General features: G+C 45.5%; 1 protein-coding gene across 1 annotated transcript; it reads left to right on the top strand.

The window, feature by feature from the left end:
• The first annotated feature begins 4,882 nt into the window (after positions 1 to 4,882).
• snf8 (SNF8 subunit of ESCRT-II) lies at positions 4,883 to 20,122 on the top strand. The gene is given in 9 exon segments (XM_052038832.1): positions 4,883 to 5,076; positions 8,673 to 8,723; positions 8,863 to 9,001; positions 9,291 to 9,395; positions 10,949 to 11,021; positions 12,583 to 12,724; positions 17,054 to 17,132; positions 19,639 to 19,691; positions 19,693 to 20,122. Coding segments are annotated over 9 exon segments (780 nt in total). The 5' UTR covers positions 4,883 to 5,022; the 3' UTR covers positions 19,777 to 20,122.
• The last annotated feature ends 2,849 nt before the right edge of the window (positions 20,123 to 22,971 follow it).

Genomic DNA, 22,971 nt, shown 5'->3' with positions numbered 1-22,971 from the left:
CTAGGGAATCATTTTCCCCCAGCATCAACAATAAAACTGAAAACATATCTTGCACAGAATTAAATTGCATCTTGATTATGGACTTGAGTGATGATATTTATTCACTGTTCCTCTCCATGCTACCCCGAGGGATCCATTATTACCTTCAAACCCAATTGTGACATCCACTGCAATTACTTTATTGGTCCTTTTGAAAATATGTCTGGAGTTCACAATTTACAATCACTGTCCTTAATTCCTGGTTCCTCAAATGAGGTCCAACCATAAAACGAAATCTTGTCACAAGGAATGAGAAAATGATTGTGTCGTTTCACCCTGGCATTCCTGACTGAGGAACAGCGTCCTGAAATATGACCTAAAGTTTCAGCAGTGAGCTGACATCACCCACAAGTTTTGTTCATTCTGGCGCACCCCACAGATAAACTACCCTTTGCATGATGTGAATTGGTGCTCAATAATAATGCATTATTAAATCTTTGATAGGCTTACCTTTTCTTACCCAGTGGTTTGAAATGTACGTCATTATTAAAATACCATATGCCAAAATCCTGAAGGGAGAGCTTGAGACCAGAAACTGCATTCTTTCATACAAGCAGAAAATGCAGAAAGCACTCAGTAGGTCAGGCCTCATCTCTGGGAAGAGTTAATGTCTTCGACCTGAAACATTAGCTCTGTTTCTCTTCCCTCAGATGCATCCTGATCTGCTGAATATTTCCAGCATTTTCTGTTTTTTTTAATTTTAGATTTCCAGCATCTGCGTTTTTAAAAAATTTTTACTGAATTCTTTCTCCCTCTGTCCCACATAATTATGGTCAGTCAGACTCTTATTTCCACAGGTCAATATTCCTACAAAGCTTGGGTTTTCTAATATTGCTCAAGCACTTCAGGTTCCTAATTTTATGTGTGGACTATCCCTGATCTTCTAAAGCTAAATTATCAACTCTGCTTTTCCCTTCACAGATGCTGCCTGACCTGCTGAGTGCTGCATTTTCATTTTTTACTTCAGATATCCAGCCATTGCAGTTTTGTTTTGATTTTTCTTATTTTATTAATCTGAATGAATTAATGGTAAATTTGAAGGATCTCAACATCAAAGGATCCCTTGTCTGGCAAAATCCAACCACTTCCTTATAACTGTGACGGGGATTTGAATTTCTAGTTTGAGTGATCCCAGCCCACTGTCAGCACTGGGATGTAAATCAGCACTGAAAATATTCTCAAGTAAATGTAAAAATCTTTCAATCAATGGTATCATCAGGAATGCCATCAAATATACTAAGTAGTTTCTTAGATGCTGCCATTAAAACTTTGGTTTGGTCACATTTGGAGCATTGTGTGCAGTTCTGGTTACCCCAATACAGGAAGGACGTGGAGGCTTTGGAGAGGGTGCAGAGTTCGTCGGGATGCTGCCTGGATTAGAGAGTGTTAGCTATTAGGAGAGGTTGGACAGTCTTGGATTGTTTTCTCTGGAGCATTGGAGGCTGAAAGGAGACCTGATAGAAGCTTATAAAATTATGAGAGGCATAGATAGGTTTGACAGCCAGAGTCTCTTTTCCATGGCAGAAATGTCAAATACTAAAGGGCATAGCTTTAAGGTGAGAGGGGGAAAGCTTAAGAGATGTGTGGGGCAATTTTTTTTTACATAGAGGGTGGTAGGTGCCTGAAACCCACTGCCTAGGCTGGTGGTGGAAGCAGATACGATAATGGCATTTAAGAGGCACTTAGAGAGGCTCATGAACGTGCAGGGAATGGCGGGATATGATTGAGAATCAAAATCAGAATCAGGTTTATTATCACTGACATATATCTTGAAACTTGTTGTTTTGCGGCAGCAGTACAGTGCAAGACATAAAAATTACTCTAAGTTACAAAAATAAATAAATAGAGCAAAAGAGGAATAACGAGGTAGTGTTCATGGGTTCATGGACTGTTCAGAAATCTGATGGCAGAGGGGAAGAAGCTGTTCCTGAAACGTTGAGTGTGGGTCTTCAGGCTCCTGTACCTCCTCCCTGATGGTAGTAACAATAAGGGGGCATGTCCCGGGTGGTGACGGTCCTTAATGATGGATCCTGCACATTGGAGCCTTTAATACCAGGCAGTGATGCAACCAGTCAGAATGCTTTCTACCATACATCTATAGAAATTTGCAAGAGTCTTTGGCGACGTACCAAGTCTCCTCAAAATCCCAGTGAAGTAGAGCTTCTGGCGTACCTTCTTCGTGACTGCATCAATGTGTTGGGCCCAAGATAGATCCCCAGAGATGTTGATGCCCAGGAAATTGAAGCTGCTCACCCTTTCCACCGCTGACCCCTCAGTGAGGGCTGGTGTGTGTCCTCCCGACTTGCCCTTCCTGAAGTCCACAATCAATTCCTTGATCTTACTGATGTTGAGTGCGAGGGTATGGTTACGACACCACTCAACCAGCCGATCTACCTCACTCCTGTATGCCTCCACATTGCCTTGGATCATGTGCAGGCAGATGGGATTAGTTTAATTTGGCATCATGGTTGTTGCAGACATTGTGGGCTGAAGGGCCTGTTCCTGTGCTGTACTGTTCTATGTTCTAATAGCAAAGAAAATAGTATCCAGGAGTCATGCGGGTACTAAAATGTTCCAATTTCTCTGTTGGCTTGAGTTTGCACATACAAACGTTCCTTATCTAACTTTACCTTCCTGATTCTTTCATGCAGTCAGCCTGTGGATAGAAATGCACACCCAAATATTTTTCAATATCCCTGAATCAATAAAATCTAGTTTACTGGAACTGATCTGCTAATTCTGTGTGTTGTTCAACGAGAATGTCTTGTTCATAGAACATAGAACACGGCAGCACAGTACAGGCCCTTTGGCCCACAATGTTGTGCCGACATTTTATCCCACTCTAAGATCTATCTAACCCTTCCCTCCCACAGAGCCCCCTATTTTTCTATCATTCATGTATCTTAAGAGTCTCTTAAATGTCCCTAATGTATCTGCCCCCACAACCTCTGCCGGCAGTGCGTTCCACACACCCACCACCCACCAAACTTACCCCTGACATCCCCCTTATATCTTCCTGCAATCACCTTAAAATTATGTCCCCTCGTGTTAGCCATTGTCGCCCTGGGAAAAAGTCTCTGACTGTCCACTCGATCTATGCCTCTTATCATCTTGTGCACCTCTACCTAGTCACCTCTCATCCTCCTTCTCTCCAAAGAGAAAAGCCCCAGCTCACTCAACCTATCCTCATAAGACATGCTCTCCAATACAGGCAACATCCTGGTAAATCTCCTCTGCACCCTCTCTAAAGCTTCCACATCCTTCCTATAATGAGGCGACCAGAACTGAACACAATACTCCAGGTGTGGTCTGACCAGAGTTCTATAGAGCTGCAACATCACCTCGCGGCTCTTGAACTCAATACCCCGACTAATGAAGATCAACACTCCATACGCCTTCTTAACAACCCTACCGACCTGCATGGCAACCTTGAGGGATCTATGGACGTGGACCGCAAGATCCCTCTGCTCCTCCACACTGCTAAGAGTCATAGAAAACATTTTCTATGAATAAAATAAAATTCACTATTCATAGAAAACATATAAAATTCAACAGATTTATTAATATTAATCTGAAAGCCATACTTCAAACAACATCTTCCTGAAATCATTAAACAAAATCTCCTGCATGCCACAAAACGGGTCCCTCAACAAGGGAGCACGTATAATTGTCTTGTCACTGGAATAAAAACCACTGCCTTCACTATCCAGAGTGTAAAGAAAGGAATCCATCACAACTGATGATAAGCGGATCACCAAGCTTTACTCACACTTACTAGGAATCGGTTCCTACTGACTCAGCCAACCATTTATTCACTGTTTCAGAATTGACATGTCCCCAGTAAGATTTATGAACGGTGAAATTCCAAGGCAACTCATTGATCTACTAATTAATTTATGTCTGATGGTTAAAAGGCCTTAGCAATATCAATAAAAATTACATCCAGATTCTTCCTTTGTATTAAAATGGCAATATTGTCACCCTGGAGTAACAGTTCTGAAGTCTTTCTGCTGTTGATTCAGAGTGGTTGCACTAAGTAATCTTAAGGTTAAAAGTTTGCCAGTAAAATCAATGCAATCATTATTGATCTTCAGTTAAATAAATTATTAAGCTCACTTGGATCTTAAGATTTGAATATACAGTAAGCAGAGTTCAACTCTTCTTTATATTATTGGGGAATTCCACACATAAGAACACCTACTAAAGGGGAAAAGGGAAATAGGAGCAGGAGAAGGCCACCTGGCCCTTTGAGCTTTCTCTGCAGTATAGTAAAAAAAAAACTTGGCTAATATTTGAGGGTAATTTCCTAATGTGTTTAGTTTAAATTTGTTTACACCAAAGACTGCATTCTTTTGGGGAATGGGTAAAACGTGGGGCTGGAGGAGGCAGAGGGGGTGGGGAAGATAAGGAAGCAGCTATTGTATGCAGGGGTGGGGAAGGCTAAGGGTTAGGTAGGATAGACAAGGGACGGGGAAGATGAGGGGGATGAGGGGGCAAGATGAAGCATGAGGGGGAAGAAGGGGGAAAAGATAGGGGCCGAAGATGAGGGGGGAGGATGGGGCTAGAAAGGGTGGAAGACGAAGGGATGGGGGGAAGAGGAGGGGGTGCAGAAGAGAGGATGTGGAGGAAGGGGGTGGGGGGTGAGGGGGTGGGGGAGAGGACGGAGTGTGGGGAGGGAGGGGGTGGGGAGAGGAGTGCGTGGGGGAGGGGGAGGAAGGGGAGTGGAGGGGGTACAGAAGGAGGTGGCGTGGACACAGGGAGGGGGAGGACGATGAGGGTGGAGGTTGTGGGGGGCGGGGCGGAGGTGGAGGGGGCGGGGCAGATGGCGGGACGTCACCGCGGGGCGGAGCCCGGGCCCGGGGCCTGAGCGCTGGACGTGGATCGAGGCCTCGGTCTGCGCTGTGGGACCGGCCGGTGTCCGGGAGCCGCAGTCCGCGGCCTGAAGCTCTTCTCTCGGCAGCGACGCGGCGCTGGGTTTCCGCGATGCACCGCAGGGGGGTCGGAGCCGGCGCCATCGCCCGGAAGAAGCTCGCAGAGGTGGGTGACTGACTGAAGCTGCTGCCCGGGGCCCCTCCCCCCACTCCCCCCTCACCCCACTCCCCCCTCACCCCCTCCCACCTCACCCCCTCCCCCCTCACCCCCACTCCCCCCTCACCCCCTCCCCCTCTCCCCCCTCCCCCCCTCCCCCCTCCCCCCTCTCCCCCCCTCTCCCCTCTCCCCCCCTCTCCCCCCTCTCCCCCCTCTCCCCTCTCTCCCCTCCCCCCTCTCCCCTCCCCCTCCCCCCTCCCCCCTCTCCCCTCCCCCCTCCCCCCTCTCCCCTCCCCCTCCCCCCTCTCCCCTCCCCCCTCCCCCTCCCCCCTCCCCCTCCCCCCCCTCCCCCCTCCCCCCTCCCCCCCTCCCCCCTCCCCCCCTCCCCCCCTCTCCCCTCTCCCCTCCCCCCTCCCCCCCTCCCCCCTCCCCCCTCCCCCTCCCCCCCTCCCCTCCCCCCCCTCCCCTCCCCCCTCCCCCCCTCCCCCCTCTCCCCTCCCCCCTCTCCCCTCCCCCCCCTCCCCCCTCTCCCCTCCCCCCCCTCCCCCCTCTCCCCTCCCCCCCCCTCCCCCCTCTCCCCTCTCCCCCCCTCCCCCCTCCCCCCCTCCCCCCCCTCCCCCTCCTCCCTCCCCCCTCCCCCCCCTCCCCCCCCACTCCCCCCCTCCCCCCCTCCCCCCTCTCCCCTCCCCCTCCCCCCCTCCCCCCCCTCCCCCCCTCCCCCCTCTCCCCTCCCCCTCCCCCCCTCCCCCCCCTCCCCCCCTCCCCCTCCTCCCCCCCCTCCCCCCCCTCCCCCTCCTCCCCCTCCTTCCCCCCTCCCCTCCCCCCTCCCCTCCCCCCCCTCTCCCCTCCCCCCCCTCTCCCCTCCCCTCCCCCCCCCTCCCCTCCCCTCCCCCCCCTCCCCTCCCCCCCTCTCCCCTCCCCCCCCTCCCCTCCCCCCCTCTCCCCTCCCCCCCCTCTCCCCTCCCTCCTCTCCCTCCCCCCCTCTCCCTCCCCCCCTCTCCCTCCCCCCCTCTCCCCTCCCTCCTCCCCCTCCCCCCTCTCCCCTCCCCCTCCCCCCCTCTCCCCTCCCCCTCCCCCCCTCTCCCCTCCCCCTCCCCCCCTCTCCCCTCCCCCTCCCCCCCTCTCCCCTCCCCCTCCCCTCCCCCCTCTCCCCTCCCTCCTCCCCCTTTCCCCTCCCTCCTCCCCCTTTCCCCTCCTTCCTCCCCATCTCCCTCATCCCCCTCCCCCATTCCCCTCCCCCCTCCTCCCCCCACCCCCTCCCCATTCCCCTTCCTTCCCCTCCCCCTCTGCCCTCCCCCTTCTCTCCCCCCCCCCCCCCCCCATAACTGAGCATTTACAGAATAAGCTCTGCAGTTACTGGAAGAAAAAAAATTCTTCTTTTCTCAGTTCAAAAACTGACAAAGGGTGTAGGGATTAGGTTTAAAAGTGGACTTGACATCGGATGAACTGTGGTCTTGTTGATGTCTCGCTGGCTCAGATGGTCTTTTGGCTTATACCACTTAAACTGGAACTCTTGCAAATTTAACAATTTTAGTATATGCCAAAGCATAACCATTTAAGTGTTTTTAAAATTGTCATAGTACAGGAAACATGGCACTGAATTTGATGCAGAACAAGCTCTCGGAGAGATTAACTGGATCTTTTTTTATAATACTGAGGGATAAATATTGGCCAGGATTCCAGGCAGTATTCCATATTTTTCTTCAAAATAATTCCCTGGGAATTTTTGCCTGCCTCAGGGGGCAGATTAGTTTTTGTTGTTGTGACATCTCATTTGAAAGAAGCTCCACTGATCCTGCCTGACCAGCTGTGTATTTACAGCATTTTCTGTTTTTATTTTTAAAGAGGCTACACCTCTGGTTAGCAAATCTCACCTGTAGCAGTTGGGGGTGGGTTTGTACAAAATCCCAGTGGTTGGCAGGGTAAGTCACCATGACCCTGTTTTACTGGCTGTGAACCCATCGTTTGCACAGGCTACCAGATGATTCTACTGTCTCACGCACTCCTAGATTCAATGACAACTGGCATCATAACTGAAGAGGTGTGAGTTGGGCGTCCTGGGGAAGGAAAGTGTGGATTAGTGGTGGAGAGTTAATAGAAAGGGATTTCACAAATGATGTTATCCTGATCCAAATGTAAGCTTGGTAACGTGGAATCCCACCAGAGATATTTAATACAAAATCGAGGTTTTTGCTCCCAGTGCAATACTTCATGCTCAGAAGAGCCACCTTCCAGTTAGGACATAAAACCCAGGACCTGCTCCTCTTTCAGGTGAACAGAAAATATTCAGTGACAAAATTTTCAGGAAGATGGAAGTTGTCTCCAACTTCCTGGAGAATATTTTTACTGCTAAGACATTATCTGGTTTACTTTGCCACTTGTAGGATCTTGCTGTATGCAGATTGCTGCTAAGTTTCCTGAAGCACTACAGTGACCTGACTTGAAAATGTTTTCTTTAGCTGTAAAGCTTATTGAATCTTCCAGACGTCCTGAAATGTGCTCTGCAAATACAGATTTTTGTTTTAGTCTAAAGATAGGGTCCTGGGGAACAGAGGGACCTGTTCTACAACATGATTCCCTGAAAGTGACATTGCGGGTATTCAGGGTGGTAAAGAAGGCTTTTGGCACGCTGGCGTTCATCATTGGGATACTGAGTATAGAAGTTGGGATGTTATGTTGCAGTTGTACAAGGCATTGGTGAGGCTGCATTTGGAATATTGTGTTCAGTTTTGGTTACCCTGCTATAGGAAAGATGCCATTAAGCTGCAAAGAGTGCAGAGGAGATTTACGAGGATGTTGCCGAGACTCGAGGGACTGAGTTATGGAGAGAGGTTGAGCAGGTTGGAACTTTTTTCATTGGCGCATAGGAGAATGAAGGGTGATCTTATAGAGGTGTATAAAATCATGAGGGGCATAGATAGGGTGAATGCACACAGTCTTTTTCCTAGGATTGGGGAATCAAGAACTAGAGGGTATATGTTCAAGGGAGAGATTTACTAGGAACCTGAGGGGGCAACTTTTTCACCCAGAGGGTTGTCATCTTTAAGAGGCGGTGCCTCAAGAAGGCTTCATCTGTCACTAAGGGCCCTCACCACCTGGTACGTGCCCTCTTCATGTTACTACCATCAGGGAGGAGGTACAGGAACCTGAAGATCCACACTCAATGTTTCAGGAACAGCTTCTTCCCCTCCACCATCAGATTTCTGAACGGTCCATGAACCCATGAACACTACCTCGTTATTCCTCTTGTTTTGCACTACCTATTTATTTTTGTAATTTGTAGGTTTTTATGTCTGTGCACTGCACTGCTGCCACAAAACAACAAATTTCATGAGATATGTCAGTGATAATAAACCTATTCTGACGCTGAGTACATGGATTGAACTGCCAGTGGAAGTGGTTGAGGCAGGTACATTAACAGCATTTAAAAGGCACTTGGACAGGTACATGGATAGGAAAGGTTTAGAGGGATATAGGCCAAACGCGGGCAAATGGGGCTGGCTTAGATGGGAATCTTGGTCGGCGTGGACGAGTTGGGCTTTAGGGCCTGTTTCTGTGCTGTGTGGCTATGACTCTAACACTAGAATAACATTTGATTTGTTTAGGCCAAGTATAAGGAGAGAGGAACAGTGATGGCTGAGGACCAGCTGGTTCAGGTTAGTGCCTTTGAGCTGATTTCCCTTCACGTGATCATTTTACTGCCTGATGTTGGCTCTTAAGTTTCTGCATCTCTTTGTATGGAGGTACCAGTGGATAGTTATCCAATTATTCCTAAGTTTGTCTTGTATTTTGCAGATGTCAAAGCAGTTAGAAATGTTTAAGACACATCTGGAAGAATTTGCCAGCAAACACAAGCAGGAGATTCGGAAAAGCTCACAGTTCCGAGTTCAGTTTCAAGACATGTGTGCCACCATTGGAGTGGACCCTCTTGCATGTAAGCCTGTTCACTTCTCTCCAACTTTGCACATCCCATGATCTTTTTGGATGTGGGATAGTGTAGATGGAGCCTTACTCTGTAGCTAACTAATAACATACCTGTCCTGAGGGTATTTGATGGTACAGTGTAGAAGAAGCCTCACCTTGAAGGAGAAACTGATAAAGGGCTCTATTCTTTGGCACAGTTGTCTTCACCGTTGAACCAAAAATACCCCAAAATTAATTGTATTAAACATTTTTAAAAGCTTCTGTTACACCAGCCTTGTTTTTAATCTTCCTCTTTACAGCTGGCAAAGGATTCTGGTCGGAGATGCTGGGTGTTGGAGACTTTTACTATGAGCTGGGAGTGCAGATTATTGAAGTCTGTCTGGCTCTGAAACACAGAAACGGAGGTACTTCATTCAGATTTATTGCATGTGTCTCTGTGCTCTGTTTGTGGTCAGAACTTTAAAGTCACTTTAATTGGGTCACTCACTTTGTGAACACAGGCTGTTTTGCCAGACTAAAGTGAAGAATTAAAGTGTATGGGAAGTTTTGCTTTAACCTGGAGTTTGCTGTGGATGTTGTGTGAGGAGATTCTTGGTGTGATCACCCTGACTGCCAGCCTGATAACCTTTGCATTTTAGTCTTAAATTCTGATGTTTGATGGTTTCAGGTGTCTGAAGAATTACAACCAGAGGAGATGAAAATCAGGGGTTTCAGAGAGTTGGGAATGGAAGTTCTGCACATCCCTCTGCCTTACTTACAACAGGAACAGGCTTTTGTATAAAGCCTTAATTTGCAAAATGTTCCAAAAATTTTTTCAGGCAATGTAAGGATATACTAGAGCAGCATGCAATGTGTCTGGGCAGTAATGGATGCCATTAGGCTAGAATTCCAGCATGGTCTACCAGTTCAAGCAACCTTCAGCAGGCACTGAGTACAGGGACCCAGCGAGGAGAGAGTGCAGCCTGAGTGTGCAAAAACACATCTTCCTCCAAAACCCTTTCCCCATGACAGTGCTCAAGACAGTTGCATGTTCTCCCTGTGACCACATGGGTTTCTTCCCAGTGCTCCAGTGTACTCCCACATCCCAAAGATGTGAGAGAGAAGGAGGATGAGAGGTGACTAGGTAGAGGTGTACAAGATGATAAGAGGCATAGATCGAGTGGACAGTCAGAGACTTTTTCCCAGGGCGACAATGGCTAACACAAGGGGACATAATTTTAAGGTGATTGGAGGAAGATGTCAGGGGTAAGTTTGGTGGGTGGTGGGTGTGTGGAACGCACTGCCGGCAGAGGTTGTGGGGGCAGATACATTAGGGACATTTAAGAGACTCTTAGACACATGAATGATAGAAAAATAGGGGGCTATGTGGGAGGGAATGGTTAGATAGATCTTAGAGTGGGATAAAATGTCGGCACGACGTTGTGGGCCGAAAGGCCTGTACTGTGCTGTAGTGTTCTGTGTTCTATGTTCTATGTGCAGGTTGGTAGGTTAACTGGCTGCTGTAAATTGCCCCTAATGAGGGAATTGGTGGGAAGGAGAGGAGAATAAAGTAATGGGATTAATGTCAATGGGTGGTTGAATGCTGGCAGGGGTTTAGTGGGCCGAAGGGTCTGTTTCCAGGTTGTTTCTCTCAAAGATTTGATCATGGTTAAAATGAAAGGCTTTAAGGTGTGACGTGGAGAAGGGGAGGGAGGTGGTTAAGAAGGGAATTTAGGAGCTAAAGATCTACTGGCTGAAGAAACATTGTTCAGTGGAGGGCAGTGGAAAATTAGGAATGTGTAAGAGGCCAGAACAGAATATAGAGATCTTAGAGGGAGAAAGGGCTGGGTGGTTATGGGGTGAGGTATTGTTGTGTGTAGTGTTATCACTAAGGTGTTGCTGCCGGTCAGTTGGAGAGCAACAGACGGATGGGACCTGGTGCAGGAATTTTTCCACTTATTCTCGTATCCTTGGCCAGGTCTGATCACACTGGACGAGCTGCATCAGCGCGTGCTGAAAGGAAGAGGCAAGTTCGCTCAAGACGTCAGTCAGTGAGTACAGCGGGGAACTTCATGCTGGGCTGTTGGATTGAGAGGTAACACCAGTACCTGCTCTCAACTAAGGACAGCTATTTGGCAGTCTAATCAAGACTGGCTGGACTCATAGGATCACAGAAACTTGCAGCACCATCACCTGGTCCATCCTTCCTGTTGTGTATACATCCGTCATTGAGTGTGTATTATGGATTAACTTTTCAGGCACAATATTTTAGTGTTGCTGGTCCTTCTGAAGTGATCGTACAGTGGCATTGACTGAGCAGATGAATTGCTTCGACCATTGTTCTAGTAGATCTTGGTGTGCACATTGTTATTCCAGTAAATCTCGTGAGCATGTTCACCATTATTCTGGTAAATTTCATTGGTGTACATAAGGTTAATAGTTAACCCTTCATATGAGTGAAGCATCAAGAGAAAAAGGCTCAGTTGTGCCTTTTTAACCTGAATGTTTGTTTTCCATTCTCTCGGGTATATTACCATGATCCCAATGCAAACTGAAATTAGTTTGAGTCGGCATCGTGGTCAGCACAGACGTTGTGGGCCAAAGGGCCTGCTTTAGTGCTGTACTGGTCTATGTTCTTTCTATTAGGGAGTAAGGTGGAATTAAGGTACTTTAAGATGAGACACAATAAGGGGAGTGGAAACCATGCTGATCTCCATCATAATATCTTTGAGAGGATCGATTTAAAGTATTAAAGATGAGATTGATGAGTCAGAGGATTAAGGGATATGGAATGAATGATAGGACCTAGAGTGAAGAAGATGATGGTAAAGAAAGGCATTTAGCACGCTGGCCTTCATCAGTCAAGGCATACGAGTTGGGACATTATGTTGCAGTTGTGTAAGTCATTGGTGAGGCTGCACTTGGAGCACAGTTTCGATCGCCAGTTTTCGTGTTGCCAGGAGTAGAGGGCCTGAGTTATCAGGAGAAGTTGGCCAGGCTAGGTCTTTATTCCTTGGAACATAGGAGAATGAGGGGCGACCTTATAGAAGTGTTTAAAATTATGAAGGGCATACGTAAGGTGGACGGTAAGAGTCTTTTCCCCAGGGTAGGGGAGTCCAAAACTAGGGGGCACAGACTTAGGGTGAGAGGGGAAAGATTTAAAAGGGACCTGAGGGGCAACACTTTCACGCAGAGGGCGGTGAGTGTTTGGAAGGAGCTGCCAGAGGAAGTGGGTGAGGCAGGTACAACAGTATCATTTAACAAGCACTTGGATAGGTACATGGAGGGGCGGGGCTTGGAGGGATATGGGCCGAATGCAGGAAATTGGGACTAGCTCGGTGGGCACTGTGGTTGGCATGGATTGGTTGGGCTGAAGGGCCTGTATCCGTGCTGTATTGCTCTATGACTTCATACAGATTGCCACGAGCTAATTGAATGGCAAAATAACCTTGAGGGGCTGAATGGCCTCCTCCTGTTCACGTGCACATTGCCTGATCATATTTTCTTTGCTCATCTATCATCCTTCAACCCTCAAGCTGGTCGCGTGAAACTGGTAATTGTTTCCTCATTTCTTAACATTCATCTTCTTTCCTCTGTGACTTTCTCCTCCAGGGACGATCTCATCCGGGCCATCAAGAAGCTGAAATCTTTGGGCAACGGATTCACTATTATCCCAGTGGGAGGCAGGTACTTAGTGCAGTCTGTTCCTGCAGAATTGAACATGGATCATACGGTGGTGCTGCAGATTGCCGAGGTAGGTGCCCTGATTCCTGAGGCTGGTGCTGTTATACAGCATCAATAAGTTGAGCACTTAACAGTGAGACATCCTGAGTCACATCCCAGGAGTATTATCAAAATTTGACCCCAAGCCAAGTCTGATCGAGGAGCTACAGCAGCGGTGTGGGCCACTCAGTCTCCCAAGCTTGCTCCACCATTAAGTGGCTGATCTGATTGTAACTTCAATTCCAGATTCTCATCGACCCATGTTAACCTTTCACCCCCTCACTAATCAAGTATCTGTCTACTTTTGCTTTAAAAGTAGTCAAAGCTTCTGCTTCCACCAGCCTTTGATGAAGAGAATTCCACAGACTTGCGAACCTCTGAGGAAAGGTTTCATCTTAAATAGGCAACCCCTTATTTTGTTAACAATGACCCTTAGTTTTAGATTCTCCCACAAGAGGAAACATCCTTTCCATCTGCACCTTGTCAAGATCCCTCAGAGTTTTACGTTTCAGTCAAGTCCCCTCTCACTTCTAAACAGTGTATAAAAGCCTAGCAATGTACTCCTCCTAAGAAAATCCACCCATTCCAGATATTAGTTAAATAGTCCTTCTCTGATTTGCTTCTAGCACATTAACATCCTTCCTGAAATAGAGGCCAGACTGTGTACTGAACTCCAGATGTGGTCTCACCAATGCCCTCTATAACTGAAGCATAAGCTCCCTACTTTGTACTCAATTCCACTAGCAATAACATGCTATTAGTTTCCTTAATTACATGCTGTAGTCACAAACTAGTCTTTGACTAATTATGTACTAGGGCACCTAGATCCCTGTGCATCCCAGAACTCTGCAATATCTCACCATGTTGTTAATATGCTTTTTTTTTACTTATTTCTACCAAATTAGACATCTTCACATTTTCCCGCACTGTACCGCATCGCCACAACTTTGCCCACTCACATATCCCATTTAAATCCTTTTGTAGTCTCCTTGTATCTTCTTCACAATTTCCTTGTATCTTCTTCACAATTTCCCGACCTATTTTTGTGCCATCGTCTCATTTAGGAATCATATCTTAAGTCCCTTTGTGTGAGGTGTTTATGTAAAGTGGTAAAAGCTGACACCCAGCTCCCATCCCTGTGGCACACCATTCACTACAACTTTCTAACCTCAGATAGACCCATTTATGCTTATTATCTGTTTCCTGTTCACCAGCCAGTCTTGTCAATGCAGACATTATATCCTGCACTACAGACTTCCATTTTCCATAATAAATGATGTGGCATCTCATGAAATGTTTAATGGACATCTAAGTATACTGCATCCATTGGTTGTAGTATACCACCCTTTGTTCACCACTTCAACAAGCTCCAATAAAAATTGGTCAAACACATTTCCCTTTCACAAAACCCTGTTGACTTTTCCTGATTACCTTGACTTTTTCTAAGTGCCCTGCTATGATATATTTAACAGTAACTTCTAACGTTTTCTGATAGATGTTAGACTAACCGGCCGGTGATTTCATGACTTGTCCACACCACAGCCTCACTCCCTTTTTGAATAAAGAATTACATTTTCTAAATTCCAAGGTAATGGAACCTTCCTTGACTCTCACCTCTTTAGGACCCTCAGATGAAATTTGTCAGGATCCAGAGACTTGTCAGAGACAGCTCCAATAACTTGCTCAATACCACGTCCCTGGTGATTGTACTTTTCCTGAGCTCCACCTTCCTTCCAGCATACAGCTGTGTTAATTGTACCCTCCATAATGAAACCATGGCAAAGCAGCACTTCAATTCATCTGCCGGGACCTTGTTTCCTTCATTAATTCCCTACACTTCCTGTCCAATCAACACTTTAATTTTTTTTACATATCTATAGAAGGTCTTACTATATGTTTTTACATTTCTGGCTAGCTTTATCTTGTAGTCAAAGGGTTAATTTTCCTTCCTTAATAATCATTTGTTGCTTTTTTTAATATTCTGTCCAATCTTCTGATCTACCCCCCACCCTTGTCCAATTATGTGCTTTTCTTAAAGTTTGCCACCATCTCAAATGTTCTTAGACAGTTACAGATGTGTCCTGCTCCCCTTGGAATTTTTCTTTGGGCTTGGTCTATTTTCTGTATTCTGAAAGGGGTTGTTAAATATCTGCCACTGTATCTTAATTGCCTGATCTCTCAGCTAATTTCCCAGCTCTCTTCGGTTAGTTCTGCTATTATGCCCTCCCCATATTATGATCGCTGCTGCCTAGTGGTACCATGATGAGGCTGTTAATTATCTCATCTCTCTGGCGGCAACCGATCTGGTATAACCTGCTGTGTGGTTTTCTGCAGAATGATTCCGATAAAGAACCTTGAGCTGCTTCTCTTCCTTTCCCATCTGATTTTTTTTCTCTAGTCAGTGTTATATCCCCCATGATTAGTTGTTGTGTTTTTCTGAAACCTCCCTTTGGCCCATGATATCTATGCTGACCATGATGCCAATTTAAATTGCACATCTGCCTGCACATGGTCTGTATCCCTCCATTCCCCGTCCTTGTACCTCTCTATGTGACTCTTAAACGTTGCTATCATATCTGCCACCACCACCTCCCCTAGCAGCACGTTCCAGGCAGCCACCCTCCTCTGTGTAAAACAAAACTTCCCTCGTAAATCTCCTTTAAAAGTTCCACCTCTCACCTTAAAAGCTATGTCCTCTGGTATTTGATATTTCCACCCTGGGAAAAGGAGTCTGCTTACTTACCCTCTCTATGCCTCTCTCGGTCTCCCCTCAGCCTCGGCTCCGGAGGAAACAATCCAAGTTTATACAACCTCCTCTTATAGCTAATACTCTCTAATCCAGGCAACATCATGGTGAACCCTCTCCAAAGCCTCCACATCCTTCCTGTAATGCAGTGACCAGTGCTGCATATAAATGTGGTCTAACCAAAGTTTTTAACACAGCTGCAACATGACTTCCTGACTTTTATACTCAATGCCCTGAACCGATGAGGGCAAGTATGCCGTATGCCTCCTTTATCACCCGAACTCCCTGTGTTGCCACTTTCGGGGGCTATAGACTTGCAGCCCAAGATCCCTCTGTACATCAATGCTTCTAAGGGTCCTGCCGTTTACTGTAATTTCCTCTTACATCTGACCTCCCAAAGTGCAGCACCTTGCACTTGTCCAGATTAAGAGCTCCCATCTGCTATTTCTCTGCCTTTGTTTCCACTTGGTCTGTATTCTGCTGCATCCTTTGACAACCTTCACTATCCACAAGTCTGCCGACTCTTGTGTCGTGTGCAAACTTACTAATCAGCCCACTCACATTTTCATCCAAGTCAAATATATCACAAACAACAGAGGTCCCAGCACAGATCCTTGGTCACGGATCTCCAGTCACTATAATGCCCCTCCACCACTATCCTGTCTTCTATGCTCAAAGCCAATTTGAATTCAGTCTACCAAGTCACTGTGGATCCCATGTGCCTTAATCTTTTGGATCCGACTACCATGAGGAACCTTGTCGAATGTTTTAATAAAGCATTCCTTATTAATCCCTCCCGCCACGTGGTTTCTATTAGAGAGGCTGTTCATGTGACTTTTTGTCTTTTTTTTCTCGTCTCCACCCAGGCAGCTTCTACATCCTGGTACACCGGACTGGAGTCATCCCCCTCTATTGTGCTAAGATCATAATTAATTAACAGAGCCACTCCCCCATCTTTCCTGCCCTTGCTGAATGTTATGCCCCTTCAATGTTCACGTCCCAGACTGTGTCATCCTGCAGCCATGTCTCTGCTTATCAGAATCAGGTTATTATCACTGAATTAGATGACGTGCAATTTGTTGTTCTGCAGCAGCAGTACAGTGTCAGATAAATAAATAGTGCAAAAAAAAGGGGAATAACGAGGTGGTGTTCATGGATTCATGGACTGTTCAGAAATCTGATGACGGAGGGGAAGAAGCCGTTCCTAAATCATTGAGTGTGGGTCTTCAGGCTCCTGTACTCCTCCCTGATGGTAGTAATGAGAAGAGGGCATGTCTCGGATGGTGAGGGTCCTTAGTGATGGATGCCGTCTTCTTTAGGCACCTCCACTTGAAGGTGTCCTCGATGGTTGGGAGGGTTGTGCCCGTGATGGAGCTGGCTGAGTCTAGAACCCTCTGCAGCCCTTTGTGACCTGTGCTTTGGAGCCACCATACCAGGCTGTGATGCAACCAGTCAGAAATGCGCTCCACTGCACATCTATAGAAGTTAGCAAATCATGCTCGTTTATTTCCATTTGTGCTTTCAGTTCATGTGTCTTGTTTCAAATGTTTCATGTATTTAGATACTGATTTACTCAGGGAAGAGATCTGAACTCATCCCTATCTTGTCTTACAGAGGAATGGATATGTACAGTCAGTGAAATCAAATCAAGCCCTGAAGTGGGAGACAGAACGTGCCAACCAGGTGCTGGTAGGTATTTACACTTGCTCTGGAATGCTGCCTTTAACCTCCCTGGTCATGATGTGTGAGCAGTCTGTTGTTACCAGTCACAGTACTGTCTGAACTGAAGAGGATACAGCGTCACAGGACTGAGCCAGAGGCAAAATGTCTCCAGCTATATGGTTCTTTGCGGTTATGAAGCTCCTGTTTTAAAAATATGAAGAACGATTTAATAAATAATGAATGGCCCATCCAAACTAATGGAACCCACCAGAATATTTAAACAACAGTTCGAAGTTTCCTTTTAACATTTTCAGTGTTGACAATGGAAGGTTTACAACAAAATGATTTTTAAAAATCATTTATTGGACATGGGCATTGCTGGTAAGGGCAGTGTTTACTGGCCATCCTGTTGTCCTTGAGTGAACTGTTGCAGCCCAAATAATGAAATTATTCTCTGTGTGTCAGATAAGGAGTTTCCCTATTTAGACCCAACCTTGAAGCAGGAATGGCGATATATCGGCAGGTCAGGGTGGCTTGTGACTTGCAGGGGAATCAGCAATGAGTGGTACTCTTTAGCCCCTGTTCTCCAGGAGGTGGAGGCTGTGGGATTGGGAGATGATGTTGCCTTGCCAAGTACACTTTGTAGGTGACACACTCCGCAGCCATAGTGCGCTGCTGTTGATGGGATACCAATCAAGTCGGCTGCTTCTCCTGGATAGTGCTGAACTTGTTTAGATGGATTTACACTAATTGGCCCACCAAACTAATAGAAAAATTCCTTTCGTACACTATAGCCATACATAGGGTTGGTTGAATGAATATCAGTTGGTGAGTGCCTCCCTGGTGATCTTTCCATCCTAAACCCTTGGTAACTACTCACTCACTGCCCATTTGCCATATGGATGATAACAAGGAAAGTCACTTTAAGGATCAAGAGGGACAGCTTTAGGTCCAATACTTTGCTTTAAATGTTGGTGTTTGTGTTCGTGTTCAACACCTTTGCACATTTTAGATCCTTCAAGACTATCACCATTGCAATTACTAGAATTATAGCACAGAAACGGTCATTTAGCCCATCAGGTTTTTGTTACTCTGAGCTTTCTTTAATCAACATAACCCAATCAGCATATTCTTCTGTTTCTTTTCCCTTCAGCTATTTCTGTGGATTCCCCAAATGCTTAATGCAAGTTCTCATCATAAGAACTAGCAGGAGTAGGTCGATCACCCCTTGAACCTGCTGTGCCATTTATGCTTTCTCTCTCTCTCTCTCTCTCTCTCTCCATACCCCTTCATTCCCCTGTAGTTTAAATATCTGCCAATCTCTGCCTCACATATATTCAATAACTCCACCTGTACTGCTCTCTGTGGTAGAAAATTCCAGATTCACAACCCTCCAAGAAAAAAAATTCTCTTCATCTCCACCTTCATGGTGACTCCTTAGTTCTAAAACTATGCCTCCTGGTTCTAGATACCCTCATTAGGGGAACATTGCCTGAGAATCTTGTATGCTTCAATGGTCATCTCTTGTTCTTCTGCACTCAGTCAGTATAGGTCCAATGTGCTCAATCTTCCTTCATCCTAGGAACTGAACTAGCAAACCTTCTCTGCACAGCCTGTAATGCAGGCATATCCTTAAATACGGAGTCCAAAACTGGAAGTGGTCTCACCAGCATCAACACTTCCCTACACTTACACTCCTTAACCCAGCAATGAAGGCCAACATTCCTACATTCTGTTTCACATACTAGAACCCCAGATCCTTTGCATTCTAACATTGTGTCACTTCTCTCCTGTTTAAATGTTTTTTTTTACATTCTTTGTTCCTTTGGCATTCCAGACAAGTAAGTGTTTTTACTAATAAGTGTGGGACCTTCACTGGTACTGGTGAACAAGTAGTCAATAAACGTGGTCAAAAACCATTGCAAGTCAAAGTCGAGTTTATTGTCAGATGCACGTGTACATCTGACACTGAAAAACTTGCAGCCTCACAGGCACATAGCATCGTATAAGTAGCATTCAACAAGAAAAAACAAACACTTTTTTACAAGAAAGGACACAATTAGAGAAAAGAACAAAGATGATCTTTTGGTGCAAAGCGATCAAGTGGTCAATGTTGCTAAACTCTAGTGATTAGGGTTGTGCCAGCTGGTTCAGGAACCAAATGTTGGAAGGGAGGTGGCTGTTCTTGAACCTGGTGGTGTGGGACTTAAGGCTTCTGTACCTCCTGCCCGATTTGTAGCTGTGAGAAGATGGCATAGCCTGCATGGTGGGGATCTTTGATGATGGATGTTGCTGCCTTAAGGCAGCACCTCCTGTAGATACCACTGATGGTGGAGAGGGATGTGCTTGTGGATGTATTGGGCAGAGTCCACTACTCTCTGCAGCTTCTTGCGTTCCTGCGCATTTGATTGCCGTACCAGACCACGACTCAACCAGCGAGGAGACTTCCAACAGTAACATCTGTAGAAGTTTGTTGGAGTATACAACGACAAGCTTAATCTCTTTAAGTAAGTAAGATCTTCCCATGTTTTTTTCAGGACACTTGTTGAAGGAAGGCTTGTCATGGATTGACAAACAAGCTCCCGAGGAACCCTCAGTACTGGTTGCCTGCTCTCTTCTCTGATCTGTACGCCCGGGATGTGACACCAGAAGAAGCTGATGAAAGCTTGCCATGAGGAAAAAAGATCTTCAAACAGGAAACAGTCTGTAATTTTGATAGATTCTGGTATCAGTGCCAAGATCTCATTCTTAGATTGCTATGGGTGGCAACTTTGTATTGCACAGTTTAGGAGAGAGATTTCTTCCAGTCTTGCCTGAGTACATGTCCAGGGCCAGTGATAGGGTTTAATTTTGAGGATGCAGGGAGGTGGGGGAAGGGTGGAGGAAATTGATAACATTGTATATCTTTTTTTTAAAAGTGCATTGCTGAACTGCAGGTTGGCTGGTGTTGCTGGAGCTTGGAGTCAGATACAGCAACTGATCACCTTTAGGGATATTTAATAAAGTCTAATTGTAAAACTAGTGACTTGGTTTTTTAATAATTTATTGCATTAAAAATATCAGGCAGCGAAAAGGGTGATAAACTCTTAACACTACTGCTGGGCACTGCAAGTTAACCTGTTATTAAAAAGTGGGTTTTAATCAATCCAGAAGAGGGTTTTAATTTTATACCAAACGTTCAGTTGTTTAAAGCAATGAAGAGTTTCAGTATGCATATCAGTTTTAAAACCAGCTCTGAGCTTACATAACTGCCTCAAGCTGATCACGGACCAAACATGGATTCAGATTCAGTTTTGCCCTGTGCCCTGAAGCAGACAGTCATATTATCTGCTTTAGACTGTTTAAAGTCACTCATGCTGGCCAATGAGCTAATGTTTTGAATGACTCCTCCCTGCATCCATTACAGGTCCTGACTGCACAAACTATCCAGTGGTTCATTGTGCAAATTGGTGACCCAACAGCTGCCAGATGCAACGTTTTCCTTCCAAGTTGAAGGCAGAAATGAAGCATTTCTACTGATTTCTAGCTTCACTTCAAGCTTATGCTTAAGTTCCTGCATGTATGTGACTTGCTCCAGACTTAAAACTACTTGCAATCAGGATGTTATCATTTTGCTTTCAGCAGGAGGTGCCCAGCGCTGAATTTTTTCCCCGAAAAATGATCTGCACATTTCCTTCAGATCTACCTTTTGTGATGCTGTGTTAATTTTTTTGTCTTACTACATAACTGGCACTGCCTATAAATGCAAGTTACTGAGAGGGAGGAGCTTAGAAGTTGGATTTTTAGTTTACTTCACGATAACCCACAATTATTACTGTTTTTAATAGTTCAACACCTTAACTGTTTCTTTCCCACCCACACAAACTCTGGCCCATTGTCTCCATGATCTATACTAAGAGCTTTTATTTGTTACACACCTGAGGTGGTTTTCAGTTCACTTCTCAGTCCACAGGTACGAACACAGACCTAAAGTGACATTTTAGTACAGCAGCACAGTACTGTACTGTCTTGATGTTAAATTCAAACCACATCTACCCTTTTATTTGGCCATGAATGGTTCCATAATCACAATTTTTGAAGAACAGCAAAGATTTGCCCATTATTTATCCTTCAACCACCATCACTAAAATGGACTTGAGCATCATCAGTTTGTAGATAATTACTGTGTGCAAAATAGCTGACATTTCCTACAACAGTGAATACACTTTGAAAACAAGAAAACAGTCAAGTCTTTCATTTCTGGCAAGGCAGCCACCACATATTCTCTTTGGTGGAAGTTTAAGTTTGGATATAGATTCTTACTGAGCCAGAATATGTTAAGCACAATTCTTTTGGCGCTGTCAAAGAAATGGAGTGGTGCTTGCAAGCAAAGCAGAGATTCTCCTGTTCCTGCAGAGTTCCCTAAAACAGACTTTAGCATCCACTGGTCAATATCAATTCTCACACAAAATGCAGCAAGATTTAATCTGATTTAGTATCATCAATCTGCTGCAGCCTGAGTGACTACGACATCTTAAATGACAACCACGGTGCCAACTCAGTTGCTCGCCATCTAAGTGAAAGCTAGCTTTGTGGACACAGTGGAGTCCACAAAATGGGACATCTAAGAAAAAAGTCTAAGGCTTTGGGGAAATAACAGAGTGGGACTAAATGGATTGCTCTTTCAAATGGCCAATCAACTGAATGGTTTTTTTCTGTGCTGAGATTTCAACTAATGACCGTACAAGGCTAGCACGCATCCCATCTTGCCTCTACGGAGAATGAAACAGCATAAGGTTCATGCAGTTGTGTAAATTTTCTGCTATCAGCAAATTTATTGCACCCAAAAAATTCAATTGTTGCTTATGTACAATATGAAACAAATAACATCAGTGCTTTTACATAGTTTGCATATTAGTTGTTAACCACAATTAGACAGTCTTAACAGTTGCAGGTGGTTAAATCGGTGTCCATAGCCCAGCCTGACCAGCATCACTGAATTGTCCTTTCACCCTCAGACCAGCCATCAACCTCTTCAGTCATGTTGCCTTGGATAAAGTCCTAGCTCACTGATAATGAACAAGAATGTACTCTCCATCTGGAACATTATAGCCGCTACAGGGTGTCAAGCTGAATTATCATCACTCTACCAGATAAGTCTTTCCACAGAAAAGGAAGCTGATCAGAGACAAAAACTACTGCAGCACTGTCTGGTATTTTAGAAACAGAAGTCTCCTGTGTGGTCCATCTGGCCAGGTTTGTTTTCCAAGGCATCACGGCAGTGAGGTGCAACTAACATTGGAAGCCAGGCTGAACAAACCAGGGTTTAATTTACAAAAGGAGATGCAAGCAGATGTTTTATACCAAGTTCTCACCTCAGTGATATTTTCTTTCCTAACTCTTCACCAAGGTACAGTTCATCGACACCTGCACCCATCCAGTCCCTCCTGCAAATGGCTCACGAGTTCCTGCAGTGACTTGCAGAACGTTTGGCCAAGAGTGGAGATGTAAAGTGCCTTTTCCAGACCAACATACAAGCACTTTAGGTGTCAGTGGACGATGGCTGTGTTGGAAGATTGACTGAAGTCATCAGTATCAACTCCATCACTTCCACAAATTAGAATCTTCTGCTCTAGCTGGCCCAGTGTCACCCAACATTTACTCAGCAAATGCTAAATAAAGAGAAATCCAAGCAATTGGGTTAACGTCAAAGCAGTAAAAAAAACATTTGATTAATGCAGGGATGAATCAAACAAGACCAAAGACAGGTGACAGATTAATCCTCTGCGGGAGAATCCTTTTTGACCAGAATCAGCTTCAAGGTTTCCCTGCCTGTGTCAAGGAGCTCTGGTTCCCAACCCTTTTGAAAGACTTTTCAGCAATGATTTTCT

Source organism: Pristis pectinata, chromosome 25, assembly GCF_009764475.1.
Source record: "Pristis pectinata isolate sPriPec2 chromosome 25, sPriPec2.1.pri, whole genome shotgun sequence".
NCBI lineage: Eukaryota > Metazoa > Chordata > Chondrichthyes > Rhinopristiformes > Pristidae > Pristis > Pristis pectinata.
This window is presented reverse-complemented; position numbering and strand designations above follow the sequence as displayed.